At 39.6% G+C, this 21,616-nt stretch overlaps 1 protein-coding gene across 4 annotated transcripts; it reads left to right on the plus strand.

Annotated features, from left to right (window-relative positions):
• Positions 1 to 132: 132 nt before the first annotated feature.
• Positions 133 to 15,300, plus strand: LOC127953669 (liprin-alpha-3-like). 4 transcript variants are annotated; one of them, XM_052552933.1, is made up of 8 exons: positions 133 to 1,211; positions 3,449 to 3,854; positions 4,032 to 4,495; positions 11,458 to 11,559; positions 12,888 to 13,052; positions 14,791 to 14,865; positions 14,962 to 15,021; positions 15,097 to 15,300. In XM_052552933.1, exons 3-8 carry the CDS (start codon positions 4,166 to 4,168, stop codon positions 15,262 to 15,264), a joined length of 900 nt encoding a protein of 299 aa, XP_052408893.1. In that variant the 5' UTR covers positions 133 to 1,211; positions 3,449 to 3,854; positions 4,032 to 4,165; the 3' UTR covers positions 15,265 to 15,300. The 4 variants fall into 4 exon arrangements, with proteins under 4 accessions (XP_052408893.1, XP_052408894.1, XP_052408891.1 ...); XM_052552934.1 differs by having other exon boundaries at positions 3,449 to 3,850; XM_052552931.1 differs by having other exon boundaries at positions 3,449 to 4,495.
• Positions 15,301 to 21,616: the final 6,316 nt, after the last annotated feature.

Below are 21,616 nucleotides of genomic sequence, written 5' to 3' on the forward strand. Positions count from 1 at the left end.
TTGGCTCGTAGCGTCTGTGTCTGTGGTCTCCTCCACTGAAAGGGGCTCCTCGGCTCCAGACGCGTCGCGGGTCATTTGGTTTTCCTCGAGCTCACGCACTATGTCATATGGACAGCGTCTTATTGTTTCATGATATAAAACATTGGCTATATACATCACAAATTATTAGCATTTTTGTAGAAGACAGGTTTTCTCCAGTTCATGGATTATGGGCTTTCTGAGCAGAGTTTGAAGCTTTCCAGATGCTGTCGAGGGTTGCTATGTAAATAGGCTACTATTTTTACTATTCAAAATATAAATGTTTCGACGGCATTTTCATATGTTTCAAAAGCTAAAAATAAGTTATATTGGACGTGTGTGTTATTAAATTCAGGTAGGGTGCGCTAAATATGAACGTGAGGTAACAGCTCGTGCATAGGTCGATCTTGATTATGCATTTTAAAATATCAGATGTAATCACAGAAACATTATGTTTTGTTAAAAATGCCTTTAAGATGTTTAACGGCTTGTTGTACTAGACGTGAAAAATTACTATTTAAGATGCACAAGAAGAATATGCTGGTGTCGCCAGATACGTCGACTGGAAAGGAATATTATGCAAAATATTATTTTACCTTAAACACAATTTAAAAAAAAACAAAAACAATAAAAGCCACACTTGAGTGAACATGCAATCCAACGCTGAAAAAAAAAACGGTATGTGATAATTGTTAACAAGTACGGATGCGCAATACCGACAGCCCCCGGTAGAGGGAGTGGATGTGACGACACACAGAGAGAGACTCAGTGGTACCCCAGGACCGATGACCATTTGGACCTTTTGCCTATGAACACGTCCATCCTCTTACGCGAGGAAAGGTGCTGGACCGTGTCATTTACAGACATGATATCTCACAGTCACAGTGGCCCCAGCAACAGCTCGTGTTTGTGATCGCTGAAGAAGGCGCGAGTGTTTCTTTAAGAGCCAGCACCTTTACATCGAGAGGGAGGGGGAGAGAGAGAGAGAGAGGGAGAGAGAGACTGGGGCTCTCTGTGGATAGATAGGTGTAACGTTTGCTCGCTCGGTGCCGTCGTTACATGTGTGAGAAAGAGGGAAGGGGGGAGGCAATAACTGGGCACCCGAAAGCGCTGCGCTCCGATGGGGTCGACGGGGATGAAATGATGCTGATGATGAGGATGATGTCTAGCGTTTACTCTCGACGATGACAACGGTGAGCGGTGCATATTTCAGCATCGCATGCATTTTCCCATATATGCATGTCTGTGTGTGTGATATCGCCCAGCTGTGGAGATGAGGAGGGGATGATGATGGAGGACTTGGGAGGAGGGGGCGAGGCGAAAGGATGGATGGGAGAAAGAGCATAAAATAGCGACATTTGAAGAAATGACACGACGCGTTCTTCATCAGACTAGTTCAAATGTAAGCATTTCATTTCGACGGCACGTCCGGTCGCGTATCTGCAGGAGAGAGACGGCACATATATCTGTCATGGTGGAGCGAGGCGAGCGGCGGAGGAATACGTCAACACACACATCCAGCCCAGTTCACACTGAGCGAGCGGAGCGGTGCTTGCGTTTTATTCTTATCATTAAGCCGTTCACGGTAGTACGGAATAAACAAGATCAGCAGCAGCATCCAATCACGCTCGTGTTGGCTTTAAACGGACACCCGTTTCTTCCTTCTTCCTGCGTTTAGACAGCGGCCACGGACACACACACACACACACACAAAGCGCTGCCAGGCTACACGACCATGGTGTAACACACCATGAATTTCATTTCCGTATATCATGCGCATCCATTAGCCTCTTGTCTAATAGGCTTCCCAGAGCCTGTTTAGAGAAGCGAATACACCGTAGGGGCGAGCGGAGAATAAACGCGGTGCGTTGTGGTGTCAGGAAACGGCTGCTGTCTGTGTTGAAGGGAATTTGAAATAGGTGTGTGTCGGAGAAAGAGAGGGAGGGAGGTTGAAAGGCAGAGAGACAAAACAAATGGAATTTAGTTTTTATTTGAATGTTCTGCATGACAGTCGCGGAAACAAGGCTGATGCGTTGTGTTTATTCGCCTGGACGTCGTTACCAGTCAAGACAGCGAGTATTTAGCAGGATTTGTGGCCTGTGCGAGGAATCACTGCTCTATTGATTCTTCCAGATTCCTGTGTCGACATTCACTGGAACAGGACGCTCTTTCACGCTATTCCCAGATTTCTGTGAGGGGGGAAACCCGATGGTTACAATGTTATTTTTTAGTTTGATGCTCCCCAATGTGTCTGCCACCATCTAATGCTGACTCTTGTGTCGAAGAGCCGAGTGATTTGAGTGCTAACTCCACGTCTCTCACTCAGTGCTTTTACATGCACAGGAACATTCAGATGTGAATTAGAATTTGCTCATATTGTGATTATGTAAGGGTCATGCCAACACACTGATTGGCACAACCAGATTAATCCAGTGTTTTGGTTTCTGGAAATCTGAATTAGACAGTACATGCTTGTATTATTGAGATTTGTGGGTCATAATGGAATATTGACTGTAACTGGACCTTCTTTTTTTTATTTGTCCAATCAGAGTTAATTTGTGATATTAGATATAAACAACTCCTAGATTCAGAATGATTGAAGACTTTTACTTTTCTAATGACAATTTTATCAAATTAAATGAATCACAATGGCCTGTATTTGTAAGAGTCTCATGACCCACATTTTGCCAATCATAGCTTGTGTGTTGGGATATGAAAGATATCTCATGAGTTGATTAAATTACTGTTCAAAAGGACTAAAATGCGTGATGCACTGTAAGTGGCTCAAGCAAACAGAAAAATGTTCAGGAAATGCTGGTGCTAATAATTATAAAAGAATACGTTACTATTTCTGGAGCATATGGAAATCTGTTTTCAGCATAAATGCTTACCCGGAATATGAACCTTAATCAGAAAATTATGTGCATGTAAAATTATGATGCCACTGTCAAGATTGGCATATTACTTTTAAGCATTACTGGTTTCCATTTAGTGTTGTTTATCACAGCATGTTTTAAAGCTTTACATGACAGCTGAGAGTCACTCATCAGCACAGATAATTGTCAACTTATCTACTCCATTTCTACCTATTACAACATTTAATGCATTAAAGGTCTGCACTGAAGGCATGTTTTATACGTAATTGCAAAAGTAAGATATCAGAACAGTTGTCTTTCACCTCTTGCTGTATAAAACTTTTTTGGTTTTGTTTGTTGTATGATTTTCTCCCTTGTCTTTTCTTTCCTTTTTTTTATCCCCATAGTTTTATCAATAAAGGCACTATTAAAGTCTACCAGGAAACTTACTGTTTTGAAATGGTTTACTCAGAGACTGAATTCACTGGATTTGATGTATAATGCTTTATATCTTCATGTCTAGCCCAGCTTTGCCCATTTGTGCTAATGTCACTCTCCTTTATTTCCCTCTTCAGCTCTCCTTTACTTGAAGTTCAAACCCATTGGGTAGAAGACTTTCCTCCATGCCCACTCTTCCTTTTACCCAATCCAGTCCCTGCGACCCAGCGACTTTCCCCTCCTGCTTTCTCCTGCCACTGTTGTCCCACCTGAGACCACGTCCTGCTGCTCCTCCCAAACGCACCCGAGCCAAGGATTTTGAACAGCACATACTAAGAGCCAATCAGGAGCCTTGAAGCCATTCAGGAAATAGCAACACAACTCATGAATCTACCTGAGCACTGAGGAAAAAATAAAGGAAAGAAAGCTGTGGATGATTAACTCATTGTCAAGAAGACAACGCAGATAAACTGGCAGTACGTGTCTACCCTTGAAGAAGAGCACAGCGATTAGGAGTTTCCACCAAGAAAGCTTGAATAGTGGGTGAATTCAAACAGACACATTTACTGATGGACAGGACATAGAGGAAAAGAAACTGCACGCATAATATAGCATACCTGCAATACTCACAGTCCCACACACATTACAGACTGTTAAGGCACATCTACACATCCTAGACATCCACATATGAATGACAAGTTGTTTATCTCTTTGCCGTAGGCTCTCAGGCACACAAACACCATCAGATTCACGGTCCCACACTGTGATTCTCGCAAGTTCCTCTTTGCAAACTTGTAGGGCCAAGACATTCACACACTCGCCCTTAAACTCTCGCACCTGTTCACGGCCTCAAGATGATGTGTGAGGTGATGCCCACCATCTCAGAGGACGGCCGGGGTGGTGGAGGAGGCCCGTCCTCTCCTGCTGGAGGTGGTGGGGGTATGGTGGGCGGCGCAGGGGGCATGGGTGGTGGCTATGGGGGTCGGGAGGCCCGCGGTGGAGATGAGGGCGGGAGCACTGGAAATCTGGAGTCTCTGATGGTAAACATGCTGACGGAGCGAGAGCGGCTGCTAGAGAGTCTCAGAGAGACCCAGGATAGTCTCGGCACGGCACAGCTACGTCTGCGAGAGCTGGGTCACGAGAAGGACTCGCTACAGAGACAACTCTCCATCGCACTGCCTCAGGTACGCATTAGGGCTCCTGGACTTGTGTTTAAAACAATATGTGAAGTTGCAGGAGATTCATGATTTGAATATTCGGAATTATGTTGATATATTGTGCACCTTAGTTTATAATCGTATAAATATTATCTTCATTTGGAGTAACATTCTTTAATGGAATACCTTGGGTCATAGTGAGGCACTTACAATGGAAGCAAAATGCCTTAATCTGTAAACTGTAAAGTACTCACAATTTCTTTTTCTTTTTATAAAAGAGAGACAGAAAAACACAAGATGTGCACAGTATGTTAACATGATTTTAATGAGAAAAGGAAGCTTTCTAACCTTTTCTGTGTAAAGTTATATCCTATTTTTATATCCTACATTTCTGCTTTAACCCTCAATATTGTCCCTATTGTCTTCCATTGTAAGTTTCTTACTGTAAAGGTGCAGTCACAATTGCTAAATATCAAAATCTTGTGGGCGAAAAGGTCTGTTGTCAGTAGCCTAGCTATGTGTAAAGCACAGTTCACAGAGAAGTCACTTTCTAATCAAGCAGCTTTCTGTTCGGTCAGCACAGCGAATGCAACATTTTTGCATTGTTTTCTTTCCTTGTGCAAAATTCACATGGATTCTTATGAAAATGACACTATTTTGTTTTTATAGTTTTTTGGTGATAATTAACATGACACAAATGCTCTAATTTGAGCTTAAAGAGGGAATTTACTGCTGGAAATATGGCTTTTAATAAAACTGAGATACATTGACTAAAGAAAACAAAGAAAATGAGTTGTGACGTATTCTTTTGCCAAGAAGTCCAACATCCTTAATGCACTTTTGATTTTGATGCCGCCCCTGTGATCTGACTGTCTGTGGGCAGGAACATGAAAATGCAGAAGTTCAATCTGTAGTTTCAACAACAGCTCTGGAGCTGTCAAATGTCTTCAGGTCCGAGAGGTTATGGAGCTGACTTTTGCTGAACAATCACAGATAACCAAATACTGATATATCAAATATACTGGGTGCAGGTAACACGGAGAAAAAGTACACATTGTTCATTTATACTTGCAACATTTTATCAGTAAAAAGCTGCTTAACAAAAATCAGTTGAACCTAGAAACATTCCCTTAAGAATATCTTGAACTGAATAGTTTGCTTGGAAAAACAGGTCATGAGGAGATGAACCATGTCTGAGGATGAGCTGCCAGTGAGGTATAAGAGATGTTGCATACAGACAGATGAAAATAATTTTAAAGAGTCAGAACTCAGCTTGTCTTGTTAGTATCAAGTGCTTTGTCTGATCTTAGTCTTCCAGACTTGCTGTGGGCTTTTCTGGACCTTTTTGCATCAGGTCTTGAACTGTTTTGTCTCACCTGATCTAATTTAAGATGTTCCACATATCTTTTTGAGATTATCTGCTTATCTATGATTCTGTGACCTGTATGAGAAGTCGGGATGCTATATTTTTAATTCCTGAGGTGTATAATCTTCTGAACAGTCCCCGGTTGTTTCATTGGTAGATTCTGTATCCTTTAATGACATCACTGCAGCTTAAGGTGAGGTAATGAGCTTGCCTGATACATAAATCTGTCAGTTATACAGTATATGGGGATGAATATATTCACAAAAGCATAACCTTATTCAAATTCACAAAATCTAAAAACGTGTTCATGAGAATGATTTTATATTAGAAATAGATTGTTGAATCTGCACTTGCAAATCTTCTCATTATGAAGATTAGATGCCTTAGATTTGTATGTGGATGTTTTGGAGATTTGATTCACAACTACATTTGACAATTGATCAACTCAAGCAAGGGGACTTGAGTAATATGCAAGAGTCTTTTCTCTGCAGTATGTCTTACTATAGGAGAGTTGTGTTGTAAAAGTGCTGAAAGACACACACACACACACATATACATCACTTCTAATATCCCAAACTCTCTGTCATTACCTGAAGGTGGTACATTTGTTTGCAGTGACATCCGAGTGTTCCTGTGTAATTGTACCATTTCAGCGTAACGTTACTCCTTCTCCATAAAAACACACTGCACAGAAGAGAAACAACAGGATACTTCTTGAGTCACAGTGTTGTTTTACAGAATATATAAAGATTATTAGTTAGTATTTCTTTGCCTTTAGTAAATTTCTAATGGTGTAAGAGAGTAATTTAACACATTCATTCCTTAAAAACCATATCTTTTGCAGTTTTTCATCTCAAGTAAATGTTACAGGTAAATAATACAAAATACCAATTAACAAAACTAATTTTGTGAAGTCTAAAAAAATATATACTTTTAACTTGTGAATTAAAACCTGTCAGAAGAGTCACAATTCTGAGGCGACCCACAAATGTGTGACAATTTGCTAATTCAGATTGAACAATAAATTATTAAATGCAAAAACACTGGACAATTCATCAAAGCAGTTGCGTATTCATCCGAATTAGGTGACACATTTATGCTTTTGTAGTTATTCATTTTTCTAACACCATATTTTAATGCCAATTAAAGATCAATGTCTGTATCTCTGGAAACATTTTGGGACAGACTGCCACCAACATGTGGCTTGAAATAACAGGTATCAGAGAGACGCATTTTCTGGGAGAATGACTGGATATTTAAGGGGCATAGCAACACAGAGAGAGGGAGAATCAATATCTCCCTCTCTCTTTCACACACACAAACATATGCAAACACTCTCTGAAATAAGCAGACAGAGCAGTGCTACATTAAGCAGGGTTCAGTCGGTGCATCCCATCAGCTTTGGGCGTGTGAGAGAAAAGCGAATCGTGAAAGAGACGAGAGCTGAAAAAGGCGAGGTTGAGGTCCTGTGTGTCAGTGGAGCTGTAGCAGGAGCTTGAATGAGAGAGAGAAATAAGGCAGGACATTATCACGCAATTGTGTTTGGCATACTTGTGCCAAACATAATTCTAGTCCAATCTCAGCAAGGTACCTTTCCAGAATGCCAAAGTCCTATGGGCCCACTGAGTTACCATCTGTGTACCACTACTCCACTCCTAAGCCCAGCCCCCCACTCCTCCTTCTCCTTGCTTCAGCTTCCTTCCCCTATTTTTGCCTGTTGGCAGAAAGTGAGGCGGTTAGATATAGACAGGATGGAGACGTGACCCACCAAACGCATTCATCACGAAGGAAAGGAAACATGATTGGCCGATCTGAGCTCTGAAGGTACATGCAACGTGATTGGTCGAGAATTGTGCTTAGCTTGTTAAAGTCCTTTTGATTGGGGTTTGGTTTGCATTGCGGAGGGAATGTGATTGCTTAGTAAGATTGGCTCGGATTCAAATCTCCTTTTGTTTTGAGCCGCTGACTTGATTGATCCAGGATTTGATTCACTTGTAGGTTAAGTTATTAGTGTTTCTCTGTATCATCTCGCAAACATAGTGAGAATTCTTTAATAAAATTCCTACATCTGCTGTGCGTTTAAGTCAGTGGACACACAGAGTACATAAATACACATGCAATATGACGATTCTGTCTGTGGATAAGACAGGGAAGGTGTGTGGTGTGTGATTCTTGAGGAAGATGATCACATATAGGCGGCTGGAAAAAGATGCTCGCAGTGGCAGCCGTGTGAGGCCATATGTCATCTCACACAACGTGGTGCTATAAAGACCTTACACCCGAGAGTTGCTCATTGGAGTGTTCAGAATGTGGACTTTGTCATCTGTTCATACAGAAGCAATAAAAGTAACAAACTCTGATTCAATCTCACACTCACAAATCTCACAAACACGATACCAACATTTGGGCTTTTAAAATGTATGCATTTAGCAGACGCTTTTATCCAAAGTGACTTACATTGCATTCAAGCTAACAATTTTCTCCTACCATGTGTTCCCTGGGATTCAGACCCCCAACCTTGCGCTTGCTAACACAATGCACTGCCACTTGAGCTACAGGAACACAAGATACTGGCCTCAGATTACTGATGAAATGATGCTGGGCTGTCAATAAATAAAATATAATATGTCAGTAATAATAACAGTAATTTGCGGAATCTCTTGTTGTTTTCAGTCAATGCGTTAACACATTCAGTTGGAAATTTTGTTTACAAAATGTATCCGCAAATGTATGAGGTAAAGAGATGCACACACACATATTGTAGGTTAATACAACAACAACAACAACAAAACGCATGGGAAGTGCAAACAAACTCTGAACCCAATGCAAATGTGCAATTATTTAGAATTCTTTCTCTGCACTTTTGTAGCAAAGATCTTTCGTCTGATGGTCATGTTGACGTGTACAGAAATACATTTAACTTTTGATGATCATTCAATTCTCTGTGTATTCCCCTACTTTTAAGCATCCTGTCTGGATTTTATTTATACTAATAAATGAGATTTATAGATTAAAAATGTGGTGTCAAATGTCAAAACCAGTGGTTGAACAAGGCCCCCCCCCCCCACCTCTAGTATTTTTAGCTGGAATGATGAGAACGCTGCTTGTTTCAAACATTTTTAATGAATAAACTGGGAGTGTTGATGTGTTAAATTATTAAACATGATTAATTTTGTTATTTTATAAGACTGACAATTCTGATTCTGTATGTTTTAGTAAAAAAAAAATATTCAGTTATTCAGTGGAAAAAAGTAACATGATTTTAAAAAGTTAGGCACATCAACCATAACTCCTTCAAAAACAGCTAGAAGTCTTTGAGTTATAAGCTCACTTTCTCAGATCACATTGCTGAAACTGTCTGGTCCTGCAGATCTGCTTTATTCAACATCAAGAAGATCAAGCCTTTTCTTTCCGAACATGCTTCACAACTCCAGTTCAAGCTCTTGTTCTGTCCAGGCTGGACTATTGCAATGCTTTCTTGACAGGTCTTCCTGACAGTTCTATCAAACCTTTACAATTAATCCAGAATGGGGGAGCACGATTAATTTTTAATGAGCCGAAAAGAATACAGGTCACACCTCTGTTTATCAGTTTGCACTGGCTACCAGTAGCTGCTCACATAAAATTCAAGGAATTGATGTTTGCCTACAAAACCACCACTGGCTCTGCACCCCTTTACCTAAATTTGTTACTTAAGACGTATGTTCTGCAAGTGAACGTCGCTTGATGGTGCCATCCTAAAGAAGCACAAAGTCTCTTTTACAGACTTTTAAATGTACTGTTCTCTCCTGGTGGAATGACCTCCCTAACTCAATCCGAGCAGAATCTGCATAAAACACATCTCTTTCATCTCTATTTGGCCCTCTAACTTTAGCACTCACTATTCCAATACTAAAAATTAAAAATAAAAAATAAAAATCCAACTAGCTTTCAAATCTTTTTGTGTTCTATCGGTTTTCTTTTTATTTATTATATTATTTAAAAGCTCTTGCTATGTGTACTGTGTTTAAGCTAACTGTGACTTGTTATAGCACTTGTGTATTATTGCTCTTTTATTGATTTTGATTGCTTGCATTGTCCTCATTTGTAAGTTGCTTTGGATAAAAGCGTCTGCTAAATGACAAAAGGTAAATGTAATGTAAATGTTATTCACTAATGTTCACATCTAACTCCCATTCATATCTCACTGCCCAAAACTACTGCTGAACTGTGCTGAATTGCAGCATGTTATTCATGGATCATTGTTGTGTGGTTAAAGGGATAGTTCACCCAAAAATGAAAATGCTGTCATTAATTCCTCACCCTCGTGTCATTCCAAACCTGTAACACATTCATTTATTTTCGCCAGAACACAACTGAAGATATTTTTGATGAAATCCGTGAGCTTTCTGACTATGCATAAACAGCAGTACAACTACCACATTCAAGACCCAAAAAGGAAGTAAAGACATCATTAAAACAGTCCATGTGACATCAGTGGTTCAACCATAATTTTATGAAGCTACGAGAATCATTTTTATGTGCAAAGAAAACAAAAATAATGACTATATTCAACAATTACTTCTCTTCTGGGTTATGAATTGACTTAGTGGTTTGGAACGAAATGAGGGTGAGTAATTAATAAAACAATATGTGTGTGTGTGTTCTGTGTATATTTATGTATATATAAAGACACACACATACAGTATATATTTTGAAAGTATTTAAATGCATTTAATTGTCTATATTTATATTCATATAATTGATATTATAAATAAATGTATTTAATATATAAACACAATATATTTTACTGAAATATATATGTGTGTGTGTATTTATATACATAATAAATATACACAGTACACACACATATATAATGTAAACAAAAACTTTTATGTTGTATGCGATTAATCATGATTTATCATTTGACAGCACTACATATACATATATTTCACCCAAAAATGCAAATTCTGTCATTAATTACCCACCCTCATGTCATTCCAAACCACTAAGACCTTCAATTCATAACCCAGAAGAGAAGAAATTGTTCAATATAGTCAAAGCAAATCATGATTAAATGTTTGTCAGCATATATATATTAGCTTAATTTCATCTACAAAATTTGTGATAGTCTTAGTCAACAATATCAGCCCTGGTAAACATATATATTTGTAGTATCTTTTGATATCATTCCTATCTTTCTTTATTTTTTAACTTTCACTTTTTTTCAATCCTATAGGCAAATCTAGTGATTATTTCATCTTCAAAACAACTAAACTTCTCGTATCAGTCTGCAATTTAAACACAACTTTACAGACAGACTGTAGTCAGCCAATCAGATTAGAGCTTGCCAGACTGAGGAAGTGTGTGTTTCAGTTGTGTGTATGCAGTGTGTCTCAGACAGTCAGTGAGTCTGTGGGTGGTTCGTAGGCAGGCTGTCTGAAGCCCAGACTGCACGATGGACACACATATGAGGTGTATGTGTTTATTTCTGTGTTATATGTGTGTGTGGTTTGAGCGATCCGTAAATATATTTCAGGCTGACCACTACAAACTCATCAGTTTATTTGTGTTGATTGTTAGGAGCCTGTAAAGATCAAAACAGAGCTGATTTTCTGTTGTGTGTGTTTGTGTGTGTGAGCAGGAGTTTGCGGTGTTGACCAAAGAGCTGAATGTATGTCGGGAGCAGCTGCTGGAGAGAGAAGAGGAGATTGCTGAGCTCAAGGCGGAGAGGAACAATACACGGGTCAGTAACTCCATAACCATAATCTGTGCGTGTGAAACAGACATCACATCCTCTTTATATCCCCTGCCTGTGTTTGTGGTTTTGTATTTAGGGTGTTTGTATTTAATGCAATTTTTTGGCTGAGGTGCGATATCCCACTCCGCACCATATCCATTACTACATACTGTATATAGACTTTTTCACAAGGGCTTTGTCTCAGTAACTAGAGTCAGAAGTCCAGTGACATAAATGTTTTCTTAAGCTAGTTACTAACCCTTAAATGCATCAAATAAAAATTTTCATTTCTTTGTTTCATTCCAGCTTACATTGATTTATATTACTATTGTGTCCAATGAACTGACTATTTTTCTTTGGAATAATGGTGAAAATATTCAGTTTTTGTAGTTTGAGACTTTTTTTTTAAATAATAATAATAATACTCTCCTAAGCAGTGTTGGGGAAAGTTACTTTTAAAATATAATACTTTACAATATTGCATTACTTCCTAAAAAAGTAACTAATTACATTACTTAGCTACTTTTCTATGGAAAGTAATGCGTTATGTTTTTTGTTTTTTTTAGTTTTTAAATCTGGGAAGTTTGTTGCTTTTTTGTTTTTAATTAAAAAAAAGTCTTATTTTACAAATGCAAAAGCCCTTTCACAACAAAAATGAATTAAATACACCTCAGGCTGAAGGAAATATAAATGAATGTCTGTACAGTAGAGGAAGCAGCTCAAACAAATTGCACGAAGAATATGACCGAGGAGAAGAAAGTTCAACACTATCCAGCAATAACAAAAAAGTGCCATGACACAAATGTGCCATTTTTGCTTAGTATATGGTTGAATTGGATCATCAAAGGTCAGTAGTAGCAAAGAATAGAATGGGATTACATACATAAATTATATTTGTCTTATTTAACATATTTAATTATTGCAGGTTTGTAAAATATTTATTCTGAGTTTGCATTTGACTGTTTTTATTCATTTTGAGAAACAATGTCTTTTTTTGCAGGTGAGATGAGTAAATAGATGTCAATGTTTAGTCTAGAGCTACAGTAACATCATGTTCACACAGCACACACAACGCCTCTGCGATTCTCTCAACATGGCAACACGAGAGCTGTCAGTCAAGACATGGGAAGCAAAGTAACTGGTGTTACTTATTTGAAAATGAATTAAAAAGTAATGTGTTACTTTACTAGTTACTTAAAAAAGTAATTTGATTATGTAACTCGCATTACCCTGAACACTTCTCCTAAGAATAATCTCTGGGAGTCGGTCCTTCTCTGGGAAATATCTCCCTGTTTACATTCTTACTTTCTCTGTTTCTTTCCTGTGCCGTCTAGCTGCTGCTGGAGCACCTGGAGTGTCTGGTGTCTCGTCATGAGCGCTCTCTGAGGATGACTGTGGTGAAGAGGCAGGCTCAGTCTCCTGCTGGAGTCTCCAGCGAGGTGGAGGTGCTCAAGGCCCTCAAGTCCCTATTCGAACACCATAAAGCCCTGGACGAAAAGGTCAGCAGCCCCAGCAACTACTCTCTCCTGTCCTACACTGTCAGCATGATGATGAATCCAAATATGTGAAGTTTTCCGAGCACAGCTGTTATTTGATTTCTGTTTTCGTTGTGTTGTGCTGCTTAGTCCTACTCATAATAAAAAAAAAAAAACTAAAAAAACTTGGCCTAAAGCTGCAAAAATGACAAAAAGCACCATCAAAATATGACATAAGTAGCCCATATGACTCATGTGCTGTATTTAAAGTCTTCAAAAGCAATACAGTTGATTGTGTGAAGGGAAATAACAAAATCTAAGCCATTATTTCTCTGGTGCAAAAGTAGTTTCATTTGGTCCATTAAAAACCAAGAAAAAACATAACCTATTCATTCTGTTTTAAGGCACAGCTATCAATGATGCAGGAAACCTTCTCATATTTTTTTAAAGTGCCCCTATTATGGGTAATGCAAGGTTCACAGTTTGGTTTTGGGAGTCCCCAACAACAGGTTGACATGCATGCAAGGTCAACAAACACTTTAATTGTCTTATAATATGCATTTATTATTACCTTAATTGCTCAATGACTCCCAAATAATTCGCTCAACGATTAATTTTTCCAAGCTCCTAATCTGTGGTGATTGGTCTCATTTTAATTTCATCATGCTTGTTACGCCTGATAAAGCAGTGTTTGTGAGCACAGTGCTGCTTTGTGTATAGCGTTATTGTGGAAACCGCAAATTTTTATCGCTCCAAAAGCGGCACCATAGTGGAAAACAATAAACTGCATTTTCATCCAGACCAATGCGAAAAGACCAAAAAGTGAGCAGGCAATATGCTAATGTATCATGTTGACGTTAAAGGGATCATATGATGCTGTTTCAATTTCTCCTTTCTCTTTGGAGTGTTGCAAGCTCTTGGTGCATAAAGAAGATCTGTAAAGTAGCAAAACCAAAGAGATATTCTTTATAAAATTAAGACTCTGCCACGCCCCATTAAAACAGCTCATTCAAACACGCCCCCACATGTCTATGTCACTATGTGGAAATATTTGCGTAATGCCACCCAAATATTCACGCAATGAAAGAAGCCATGGTTACAGTAACCACAGTTAGTGTTGAAGAAGCCATGTCAGGGAGATGCTGTGTGAATCTAGACAAAAGCAAAACCACTTTATTTGACCTTGAAGTAGATTTCCGAGGAGTGCTTGCCGTGATCGGCCAATCACAATGCACTGGGTCAGTTGGCCAATCAGAGCAGAGTATGCTTATTGGAAGGAGGGACTTTGTAGAAAACTACATGTTTGAGAGAGGCGGGGCATAGAAGACCTAAAATAATGTACAGTATTTGAAAAATGATATGTTTTTTGAAAAAATAAATCATGTCAACATATTCTGTTACACCAAATACACAAAATAATGATCTTTTAAAAGAGCATCATATGACCCCTTTAACATGAAACGGCTTTGGATTCGTTTTAAAAACGACTTGTTTTAATGATTTAGAGTGGACTCTTTCATTTAAGAGACAATAACTTTATACACGGTGCACTTTCAGATTTACAATTTTGAAGGATGTTTTCATTCACTTAGAGCTGTGTTTCCCACTGCATGAAAGGCAATTTTCAAAAATCCATAATAGGGACACTTTAACGCTGATATCAGTGTTTAAACAGTCAGACATCTACAGAAATGACTTGGTGTAATTTTTTTGGACAGGTTCTCCCTGTTGATTCATTGTCTATTGTTCTTCTCTTCCTCAGGTGCGTGAGAGATTGCGTGTGGCTTTAGAGAGAGTTTCTGTTCTAGAAGAAGAGCTGGAAGCGTCCACAAATGAGGTGAAAATCATACTTTTGCGATGTATTTTGTACCTCCTTTTCTCTCTGTACGTGGCACACTGGCCTTGAATGCTTAGATTTGTTCGCTATACTTAGGTTCTGTCTTTACGGGATCAGATTAAAAGGAGAGAGCGGGGTTTGGACAATGGAAAGGAGGTGAGTCAGAACTAATTGGATATTGTTTTGAATCTTTTGAATCTTTTTTCTCATGTTCCTCTGTTTTTCACACAGCGTCTCCCGAATGGCCCCTCCTCCATCTTGGATGATGGCGAGATTGACAGACAGAGAGAGGGAGAGATCGAGAGACAGAGAGGAGAGCTTTCACAGTTAAAAGAAAGACTGGCACTCATGTGCAGACAGGTTAGTGTTGCACTGCTGCCTGTAGAGCAGGCATTTTAAGGAATCGTTGGCACACTCTCAACAAGGCAAGTTGATTCAAAAGAAAGCCGCATTCTAGCCAAAGAGAAAATGCAGACCAATAATACAGGGGTGTCCAACCTTCCCCAACATATTGGTCTGGAAGTTTCTAGGAATACTGAAAACCCTTGATTTTCCGATTCAGCTGTGCTTAATTTGGGTTGGAGCTAAACTCTGCAGGAACGTGCCTATTATTTTATTTTAATTATTAAATTATTTAAAGGGTTACTTCACCCAGATAGCAAAATTATGTAATTAATAACTTACCCTCATGTTGTTTCAAATCCGTAAGACCTCCGTTCATCTTCGGGACACAGTTTAAGATATTTTAGATTTAATCCGAGAGCTCTCAGTCCCTCCATTGAAGCTGTGTGTACGGTCTACTGTCCATGTCCAGAAAGGTAAGAAAAACATCATCAAAGTAGTCCATGTGACATCAGAGGGTCCGTTGGAATTTTTTGAAGCATCGAAAATACATTTTGGTCCAAAAATAGCAAAAACGACGACTTTATTCAGCATTGTCTTCTCTTCCGTGTCTGTGTGAGAGAGAGTTCAAATCAAAGCAGTCTGGAAATCCGGTTCGCGAACGAATCATTCAGTTCACCAAATCGAACTGAATCATTTTAAACGGTTCGCATCTCTAATACGCATTAATCCACAAATGACTTAAGCTGTTAACTTGTTTAATGTGTCTGACACTCCCTCTGAGTTAAAACAAACCAATATCCCGGAGTAATGCATGTACTCCAACAGTACACTGACTGAACTGCTGTGAAGAGAGAACTGAAGATGAACACCGAGCCGAGCCAGATAACGAACAAAAGATTGACTCATTCACGAGTCAAGAACCGTTTCTGTCAGACGCGTCCGATTCGTGAACCGAGGAGCTGATTATACTGCGCATGTGTGATTCAGCGTGAAGCAGACCGACACACAGAGCGTCTGAACTGAACTGATTCTTTTGGTGACTGATTCTGAACTGATTCTGTGCTAGTGTTATGAGCGCGGGTAAACCGAAGGCTTGAATCAAGGGCAATCATCGCAAATGACGCCATTACGTCGAGCGCAAAAGAAATGGTGAACCGTTTTCTTCAACCGGTTTATTGAATCGAACTGTCCGAAAGAACTACTGTTGATCCGAACACCGATGCAACCGGTTCTTCACTCGTGAACGAGTCAGTCTATTGTTCGTTATCTGGCTCGGCTCGGGGTTCATCTTCAGTTCTCTCTTCACAGGAGTTCAGTCATTGTACTGTTGGAGTGTATGCATTACTCCGGGATATTGTTTTTTTTTTTAACTCAGAGGGAGTTTCAGCCATATTAAAAAAGTTAACATAAGTCATTTGTGGATTAATGCGTATTAGAGATGCGAACCGTTTAAAACGATTCAGTTCGATTTGGTGAACTGAATGATTCTTTCGCGAACCGGATATCCAGACTGATTTGATTTGAACTCTCTCTCACAACAGACACGGAAGAGAAGACAATGCTGATTTTTGATAGAAGTCATGCTCACCATGACTGCATTTTAAAAGAATTACACACTCAAACAAAAACAAAATAAAATAATAAAAAAAATGTATAAATACTGTATAATGTAATAACATTAATATTCTGAAATGTTAAAATAATAGTTATTTGAAATGTTTTCTACTTTAATATATTTTAAAAGTAATTTCTGTGATGCAAAGCTGAATTTTCAGCATCATTACTCTGGTCTTCAGTGTCATGTTGTCTTTCAGAAATAATTCAGTATGTTTACATGGACAACAATAGTCTGATATTAACACGATTAGGACAGTACTCTGACTTAGAATCTACCATGTAAATAGATATTTCTGATTTCCTTAATCCAGCTAAAGTCATACTTGAAGTAAACACAAATTGAATTGAGGTGTAGAGTATTCCTATTTTAGTCACATTGTCAAAGTACAGTATAGACAAGTACACACCTATTGTAATATACTGCCTACTGCCACATTTTGCGACAGGATACACACAGCAGTGGTCAACCGTTCAAAAGAGTTTTACCCATGGCTCTTACAAATGCGCTCCGAGACATGCAAGTTGTTGTTTTTTTCATTCTGCATCATCAAATTCCATTAACACAGTTCTATCCCACCATTCCTTACTTTGTACTCTCATCCAGTACCTCAGAGTTTGTCGCGGGGGCATTAATTATATGTTGTCGAATGAAAGGGCAGAGGAGGCCTGTTCCTGGAGAATTTGTATCTGGCATTGCCTGTGTAGCGCCCCCTAGCATGTCTAGCTATTATTGTGGAGTACGCTCCCCGAATTCCTATTTATCAAAAAATCTCTCTCTAAATTAATTAATGCACTAAATGTAATTCCCTAATTATCACTTGTTACTGTTTACCTTAATAGCAGCTTCTAATTTATGCAACTTAACTAATGCAAAGTGGTGATGCAATGTCTTTATATCCAAATTAAGGTAAAACACTAATTGTATGTAGGTTTCTCAAATGCTGGGTTAAATTAACAAACTTTTATAGTTTCATTAATATTCCACCCGTTTTAAATGGCTATCAATAATGTAAGTGAAATAAACGTCAATTCACAGATCACTTATCTTAATCAGTAGTGTTAAATACTTTCACTTTAAACCAGTCTATTATAAACTCAATATCTTGCCTCAAGTATCAAAATTATAAATGTCATAAACCCAATGTAATGCAAATCTTCAACAGAAATTCGTTTGAACTATTTACTGGAAAAATAAAATATGTACATAATATATACAGTTCAAATATCAAGTGCAATTCAAATGAAACACAATTAAATAACCCCAAAATTAAAACAAAGCCGGCAAAATGACTAAATGGCCACTCAATGAGATAAAATGAATACCCCAACAGTCATAGGAGGACACGTTGCAGGCCTGAAGTGTGGCTTGGGAGCGGGGAGACCTTAAACACAATGGCCGCTTCGCGCTGTGGCGCAGAAAAAAAAACTCACTGCTGTTGTAGCGCTGACAGGCGTGTCGTCATTCACGCCGCGGCAACGCGATGCTTGCGATGCTGGTGATTGAAGACGTCGTCCGACAGCTATGCAGGGAATGGTTCTGGAGATGAGTGCATTTTTTCAGACGATGCACAAAAAGGCAACCGAGCAGGCTACTCGCTGGCAAAGTCCTTATAACTAAATCGTTCTGACTAGCAGTTCACTCTTTCTCCTCGTGGAAAACTCTGACCGAGTTCCGCAAAACCATAAACTTCACGCTTACACACTGTAAACTTCTATAAAAATGTCTGTAACTCACTCTTCGTGCAGTCTACAAGTACATGTACTATCACAAACATTAACTTGGTGTTTTACCAAATTTCTAACGTGACAGTCACAGCGCGATTCTCACTCCTCTTCCCCAATCTTCTTTCCCCGATCTCTTTCTTCCTCCACCTCGCGACCTCTCACCCCGATTGCTGATTGGATCTTTTTTTCCGGGTATATACATTTTAATTAACTCAATGTTTTAACACACACAAACATTATTTATACATTTTTAACATCATGAAATTTACATTTTAAAGAAAATAAACAAAATAAAAATAATGATTTTAGGAAATATCCAAAATTCCCATAGGGCTACATCCTCCCCTTACTAAATGTCTAAATGTCCTCATTAGACATAAAACAAAATCCCTACATTCCACTATGTAGACTAATTAACCTTTTTTTTTTTTTTTTTTACTATGAGCTCCTAATTATGATCTACATGGAAACCTAATGTTTTCCTAGTTTAATAATTATTCCTCGGTGAACTATGGTAAGTGGTTGCTCACTTGACTTTCCAGGTTCATCATATGTAAGTCTCAATACTGGTTTTATTTGTCTCTTCTCAGTTAATCTTGGTCCAGGTACACTATTAACTTTTGTTTTAGAGCTCAGTTTTTCTTTAGGTGCACAGACAGAATTTCGCCCAGCATCCAGGTCTGTTCCTGAATCATACGAATCTGCCTCTGTCACTGCTTGATCTTCTTCGTCATATTCTATGTTGGACTCTAATTCTTCTGCTGACTGCACAGAATTTGGTTCTATAGCGTCTTCACACGGTGAACAATCTGAGACTCCATCAGACACTTCTATCCTCTTCAGTAGACGTTCCACATAATCCCGGTATGGTATACTGTTATGGTCACACTCCACATCAGATGAGGAATCAGTCATCTCTGAGACTTCTCTTTGCCTCATTATCGGTGGTCTTTGTTTTTTTCGAGTTGAACGTGTTCTGGGTATCACAGTGGTTTCCTCACAGGCTTGCTCCACTGGGATCCTCACAGATTGCCCAATAGGTAATATGTGGTCACGATGGATGGTTCTTATTCCGCCTCTGCCTCCCTCAGGTCTCACACGGAATACAGGTAAGTTTGGCATCTTTCCTACCACTACATGGGGTATGGAACTCCATCGGCTGTCCAGCTTGTGTTTCCCTTTTAGACCGAGATTCTTTAGAAGAACACGATCTCCTCCCTGTATGTTTTGAAAACGGACCTTTTGATCATATGCTCTCTTGTTCCTCAAGTGAGTCTTGTCAGCAGCTTGACTAGCCAGTTGATAGGCTCTGTTCAGGTCCTGTTTCAGGCTTTCAACATACTGAAAATGATTCCTCTCCTGAGTTCCATCTTTTGAAGTTTCAAAGCACAGGTCTACAGGCAGTCTAGCTTCCCTACCGAACATTAAGTAGTACGGAGAGTATCCCGTTGCATCACTTTTTGTGCTGTTGTACGCATGCACTAATGAAGCTACATGCTGACTCCAGGATCTCTTCTTCTCTTGCCCTAATGTAGCCAACATAGAGAGCAGCGTACGGTTGAACCGCTCCGGCTGGGGGTCCCCTTGAGTGTGATACGGAGTCGTTCGTGATTTCCGTATGCCCAAAGTTGTCAGCAGTTCTCTTATCAGTCTCGACTCAAAATCTCTTCCCTGATCAGAATGAATCCTAACAGGTAGGCCATAGTGAATGAAAAACTTTTCAACTAGGATCTTAGCTACTGTCAGGGCTTTCTGATTCTTTGCAGGAAAGGCCTGTGCATATCTGGTATAGTGATCGGTCACAACCAGGATGTTACTAATGCCCCTGGAATCGGGCTCCATTGACAAAAAGTCAATACACACAAGGTCCATAGGACCACTACTGGTGATTTGGTGTAGAGAGGCAGCTTTCTTGGCAGGTGTTTTACAAGTAATGCACAGTCCACAATTCCTCACATACTCCTCTGCATCATGAGCCATTTTGGGCCAGTAGAATCTTGCTCTTAGGAGTTGCGTTACCCTCTCCACACCTAAATGGCCCATGTCATCATGAAGAGAGTGCAACACGGCTTCTCTGAACTCAGCAGGCAGCACAAGCTGTAATGCCTCCTCTGCATCTTTCTTGCTTGCTCTGTACAGAAGTCCATCTCTTCTCACAAGTCTGCCAACTTCCCTCTTCATCAGTAGCATCTCTGGGTCTAAGTCTTTGTTGCTAGGCCAAACTCCCTGTTTCAATGCCTCAATCACCCGTCTGATCACAGTATCCCTCTTCTGGGCAGTCATCAAGTCAGCTTTTGATAGTTGTTCCAGTGAGCTGAGGTGTAACTGAGACGGAAATGAATACACGTCCGGTATACAGGCTGGCGAAGCTCCTAATTGTTCCACATATCTGGGGGACGAATTTGGAGATACAGCCACTTCCAACCGCCGGCATATGGACTTCACTTCATTCTGAGACATGTCATCCCACTCACCGTCTTCAGGTAAGTTGCGAGACAGCAAGTCAGCGTCAATGTTTGCTTTTCCAGGCCTATATTTTACTTCGAAGTCATAAGTGGCCAGGGCTGCAAGCCAACGATGACCTGTCGCGTTGAGTTTGGCCGTTGTAAGTACGTAAGTCAGCGGGTTATTGTCGGTGCATACAGTGAACTTGACTCCATAAAGGTAGTCATGAAATTTATCCACGACAGCCCATTTCAACGCAAGGAACTCTAGCTGATGTACAGGGTATCGCTGTTCAGAAGAGCTCAACTTTCTGCTGGCAAACGCCACCGGTCTTAACCCTTCTGGATGTTCCTGATACAGTACGGCACCAAGCCCTTTGAAACTTGCATCAGTGTGTAGAACATATGGCTTATTGGCATCAGCAAATGCCAGTACCGGTGCATTGAGCAGACACTGAATGATACGATTGAATGCATCCGTGCAGGACTGATCCCATCGGTCACTGAATGGTTCTGAGTCTTTAAAATATGTCTTGGTCTTGTCTGGGGTTTGCTTCCTTCCACGCTGGGTGGGTGCATAACCCTTTGTCAGTTCAGTGAGGGGCCTAACAATCACAGAG

This window comes from Carassius gibelio, chromosome B3 (assembly GCF_023724105.1).
Source record: "Carassius gibelio isolate Cgi1373 ecotype wild population from Czech Republic chromosome B3, carGib1.2-hapl.c, whole genome shotgun sequence".
Taxonomy (NCBI): Eukaryota; Metazoa; Chordata; class Actinopteri; order Cypriniformes; family Cyprinidae; genus Carassius; species Carassius gibelio.

Bases quoted from the DNA above. Each gene is read 5' to 3' on its own strand.
- LOC127953669 (XM_052552931.1), top strand. From the start codon at position 4,166: ATGATGTGTGAGGTGATGCCCACCATCTCAGAGGACGGCCGGGGTGGT. The intron at 11,560-12,887 runs GTCAGTAACTCC...TGTGCCGTCTAG, and splicing joins CGGAGAGGAACAATACACGG to CTGCTGCTGGAGCACCTGGA. The intron at 13,053-14,790 runs GTCAGCAGCCCC...TCTCTTCCTCAG, and splicing joins ATAAAGCCCTGGACGAAAAG to GTGCGTGAGAGATTGCGTGT.